General features: G+C 43.5%; 1 protein-coding gene across 1 annotated transcript in view; it reads left to right on the top strand.

The window, feature by feature from the left end:
• Nucleotides 1-4596, top strand: part of LOC310790279 (SH2 domain-containing protein 1A-like) — a 6354-nt gene extending 1758 nt beyond the window's left edge. The window contains exon 3 of the mRNA XM_083651949.1: nucleotides 3868-4596. Within this exon, the coding sequence (XP_083508075.1) occupies nucleotides 3868-4110 (243 nt within the window). The 3' untranslated portion in view covers nucleotides 4111-4596. The remainder of the gene's footprint in view (nucleotides 1-3867) is intronic.
• The last annotated feature ends 791 nt before the right edge of the window (nucleotides 4597-5387 follow it).

Consider the following 5387-nt stretch of genomic DNA (forward strand, 5'->3'; position numbering starts at 1 on the left):
AAGCTCAATAACGGCTTACATTATTCATGGGTGCAATATCAGTCACTTTAATGAAACATTGGGGAGGGGCGAGGTAACACTCATGGCCAGAGAGTCTATGGGCTCAGGAGGAAGGAGACAGCCAAAGTGCAGTGCTATGGAAAGTGCTCACTCCATTTGATTGACTGATTTAAAAAGGTTTCATTGCAAAACAAGATTTTCACCATTTGAAAAACGCGACATCTTCTCTTACAATGATTGATATCACAAAATGAAAACAAATGATGCTACTTTTTAAAGGACAGCAGGTAACCTAAGTCCTTACAGTAGTTGACAAAATGGTAATACAACGTTGTTTTTCTATTTTCTATTAAATTATAACCTAATAAATCCTGCGAGTGCTTTGTAGAAGTTAATTTATTAGAAGTGTTGTAAAGGAATTAGAAACAAAGATGCAAAGATCCTTGAAAACATAGTTGAGCCAAACGAAGGCCAAACTGTGTTGAGTGGTTGGAACCAGGCCATCTTAGCTAGGAAGACACAAAGGAAGACATTTAGCAAAGAAAAACATTTGTTGCAAACTGATGATTAATTCTAAACAACATAAAAACATTTTTTAACTGAAACCACAGAGATAATGGAGCAGTTTAAGTGATTGAGATGCAGCACAAATCCTGAAATAAATGCTTGTTGTAGACAAATGGAACGTGCTAAAAGCCCATAGGTATGTACCGGTAACTGTAATTCAGGACTTTAAGCTGAATTGTCCTAATTTGTCAGGTCATCAACTAAAATGGAGATCTACTGTAGCAAACTGATTTAAGTACAGTTTAATCAATTAAAGGCTTATTGTTAGTCATTTATTTTTTTCTGATTTCCCCCATTTTCCTCCCAATTATACTTACATGTAGGCCCCCCCCTGCTGCCCTATTGTCTGCCCCGGTTGCTGCTGCACCCTCTGCCGATCTGGGGAGAGCCCTAGAGACCATCCATGCTGCCTCCCACACATGCACAGTTGCCAGCCGCTTCTTTTGCCCTGACAGGGGGAGCTTCACCGGAAGGACGTAGCATGTGGGAGGATGACACTATTCCCACCAGTTCCCTTCCGCCATAAGCAGGCACCCCGACCCACCAGAGGAGGCGCTAGTGCAGCGACCAGGACACATATTCCCAATCGTCCTTCCCACTCTCAGGCACAGCCTGTATGGCCGCCCGACAAAGCCGGAGGTAACACTGGGGTGCGAACCTGCGACCCTCGTGTTGGTAGGCAGGGAATCTACCGCTACACCACCCGGACGCCCGTATAATTTCTTAAGCCCTCAGAGCAATTGGCCGTGTCTGCGGGTGGGACGCCAGTGGAATTTGAGTTTTTATTAGGATCTCTTTTTAGACAAAGGCTACTCTTCCAAGAGTCCTGACACATTAAACATACAACACATAACCCATATCAAATATCATAAGACATAAGAACAACATACCCTACACAACATTACGACATATCAGTACATGTCCGTGTGCACAATTTTACAGTATAAAAGATACAAAATTATATACAAACACCTTATAATTACTCTAAATACCCTATGTGATTGTTGTTATGTTATCTGACCAGCCAACAGGAAAGGAATTCGCTTTAGAGCTCTGTTCTGCTGTTACAAAAAATCAAATCAATACATGTCTCCACACATATTCCTCTCCTAGAGGACAATCTTGTTGCACCATCCACCATCTGTGTCATATTACAGGAGATAGCAAAATTAGACAAACTTGACCTTTTGCATTTGCATTAGTTTCATCCTTCCAGTTTATATTAAAATCACCAAGTAAATAGGCCTCTTTGTTCTAATCCGTTGCTCGGTCGATACTAACACATAGGATAGGCTGCATTAGAACTAGGAGGCTTATAGAAATGCCAAATACAAAGGGTGACTGATGTGGTAGTTGCACCTACACCCAAATTGCTTCCATTTGGTTGACATGTAAATCATCACGACTGTGGAAATGAATATGTTTCTGTATACATATATTCCTATTTGTCTCTTCTTATTACACTGTATCCATCTATATGTATTTGACCATTGTCTATGGATACATCCAAGTGGGTTTCAGTAACAGCTAAGATATGGACATTGTTATGGTTCAACAGACTAAACACCTTGTGTACTTTGTTAGGAAGGCTACACATTGATATGGGCCAAGTGCAATTTTTTAGTTGGTAACTGAAGGTCCATCAACATGTTTGTTCTAAAATGTCCATAGAAGGCATCATGAGTCCAGGGCTTGACAACCCATCAGACCAGAACACATCTGGAACCACCATAGTAACCTTTGAGTCCCTGTACAACTGGTTGTTTATGTACAACTTGTCAACAACCAGTGAAGTACGTGCATCTTGTCCCCGGTGCTGCTTCATAATTGGGTATAGAACTTTCCTTCTTGCGTTAATCTCAGGGGGAAAGTGATCATTCTTTCCAAAGGATGTATTACTGAGTTCCTGGGCCTAGCTTTTAACAAGTTCTTTGTCTTTATTATAATGTTCAAATCTAGCCACAATGGCTCTTGGCCTACCCTCAGAAACGTTCCCCATTCTGTAAACACGAGAGAAAGTGATGCGCTCAGTTGTTTCTGGTTTCATTTTTAATTGCTCAGTCATGAATTGCAACAGATTCACGGTATCCTCCGGGATTCCAGAGAACACAATATTGTCTCTCAAGGAGCGGCATTGGAGGTCCAGCAAGGTTTCTTTCAGCTGCTCGTTTTCCTTTTCAACAGCAGCCACCTGACTCTCCACAGTATATGCATTGAGCTTTTTACCACCACGTTCAGTGGTGGTAGTAGTACGAGTACGAGTCCTGGTCGCTGCACTAGTTCCCCCTCTGGTCGGTCGGGGCGCCTGTTCGGAGGTTGCGGGGAGCTGGGAATAGCGTGACCCTCCCACGCGCTTATGTCCTGCTGGTGAAACCCCTCGCTGTCAGGTGAAAAGAAACGGCTGGTGACTGCACATGTATCGGAGGAAGCATGTGCTATTCTACAGTACGTAGTCTTCTAACCCTGACCCCAGATCGGCAGAGGGGGTGGGGCAACGGCCACGACAGCACTGGGGATTGGCCAAGTACAATTGGGGAGAAAAATCAGAAGAAACATCAGAAATCAGAACATGATAAAAAAAAAAGCCATTATAGATGCCTACATAATATATTTCTATATACATATTTATTTTGAATTCTCATGCTCGATGAATAGATATGCATTACCTGCTCATATCTTGGGGATAAATAAGGGTCTATTGAACTGAATTGATTTTCTCTTACTGTATCTTCAATATTAGTTGGACCAAATGACCAGATATAGCCTACTCTATAAATGACAGTGTTATTGACTTGATTGACATGATGTCTTCCCAGCCCATCCAGCTGCTCTCCAGTACTCATGACAGTTTCCAAACTGGCAGAGCAGATACTCTAGAGCACTGTGGGAGAGGCAATGGCACGCAGTGTGGACTGGAAACCACCTACTTATACACCTGCTGCATGTTTATTTTTTAACCTACTGTGTGGAGACTATTTTAAGGATACAACACGGTGATCCAGCATGCTGACATTTTTAGAACCTCAATATATTTCCTAACCATAGTCCTGAAAGCATCTGCAAAACCACGGAACATGTTCCAATCAAAATGCAGCCAAAGATGATATATGGCATGTGTCGCTGCTCTCCGTACTTTGATGTATCTGATGTCTTTAGAAGGTGAATCTGTGAGCGCTGGTTTCAGGCGGCGCGGCCCCGGAGAGAGCGCCCCTGTCGTGTCCTCTTCATTTCCCTGCGGGGTTTGATCTGTGGAGATGGAGAGGGGGGCTCTGAAATCTCCTCTGCCTCTCTCCTTTTCAGACCGTTCCCGGTGTGCAGAAGCGGTATTTCCGGAAAATCAAGAACCTGATATCAGCCTTCCAGAAGCCCGACCAAGGAATTGCTATGCCTCTGCGCTACCCTGTCACCGCTCAGAGACGGGCACAGACACACACGGAGGCACCGACACCGTGTAATAGCCTGTCACCCACACACACCATCCAAAACCCTTATCTGGAGCGGCAGCAACCGCCGGCTGCTCAGGGACAGAACAACAGGATATGAGAGAGGTGCTGCGAGCTCATGCTTATAGGGACGAGCTTTGGGTTGGATAAACAAAGTACTCAATCTGCATTCAGATTTGCTGCTTTGACACTGAAGTATCCTGTAGGCCTGTAGTCTGGGTAAACATATAAAAAATAATACTGTGAAGTAAGGAAACATATTGTCCATTGCATGCTGTGTGTGCTTAAAGTAAATTTCCAATTCTTGTAAAAATATTTTTTTTTCCTTGGCAGAGAAAATCCAATTAATCAGCTTGTTGTTTGTTAAATTCTGTACATTGGATTTGGCATTTATGTTCTAGATCTGATTCAGAACAGACTTTTTGGTGGGTGCTGGTGGGGGCGGGGGATGGGCGATTATGCAGCAAAGGAAAAGACCCCATAACTTGAGGCTGTGTTGTTCAGATGTAAAATATTCAACTGCTGAAACATTAATATCCATTACTGCATACATAAGTTGACAACAAATATTGTGCTCTGGTTTCTTAATATTTCTTAATGCAATTCAGTGATGTGAATGGCAAAGAAAATAAATGATATTGGTTGAAATAAACTCTTTCAATGAGGTCACGCATACACACCAGTCTCTATCTGACACATAGTGTGGAACAAAAATTCAATTTGACATATTGAAATGCTGATTTCCACGGAGAGAATGCTGACTGCCAGAGAGGGGGGGGAAATCTGTCATTCATCTGATTGACATTACTGCCTCCACACACAAATGGCGAGAGAGAGATACAGAGAATTTAGAGAGAGAGAGAGCATCCATTCAGCACGGACCGTTCTTCAGTGCAGCCGTCTCCTAGCAACCAGGCCATCTTTCCACCACGGAGGCGAGGTTGGACAACACCTAGCGGAGCATATGGTTTGGAAGGGAAGGTGCATCGCAAAGTGCTGCTAGTCAGGAATGTATATCACCTGCTCACAGTCACAACATATGCATCGTACGGCTCTGTCATCCGCAGCCCAGGAGAGAAACACAAACAATTAATGGCGGCCAGATGGTGTAGCAAGCGACGAAGAAGGGAGGGTGGCTGCTGGGAGAAAGACAGCCAGACGGACAGGGAGGTGGTGGATTAGTGGTAGCTAAATTACAAAAAAAAAAAAAAAAAAAAAAAAAAAAACTTCTTTACTTTCTTTGAGAACTTTTTCCGAGGACAGGCTTGGAAGAGGTTCACATGAAGTCTTGATTGGCATCCCCTAATGAGAGGAGACGAGCTGCAGAGAACGGCACAGCCAACTCCAGGTCCTGCCCCTGCTGCACTCACCACCCAC

The sequence above is a fragment of the Poromitra crassiceps genome (assembly GCF_964638095.1).
Source record: "Poromitra crassiceps genome assembly, chromosome: 15".
Taxonomy (NCBI): domain Eukaryota; kingdom Metazoa; phylum Chordata; class Actinopteri; order Beryciformes; family Melamphaidae; genus Poromitra; species Poromitra crassiceps.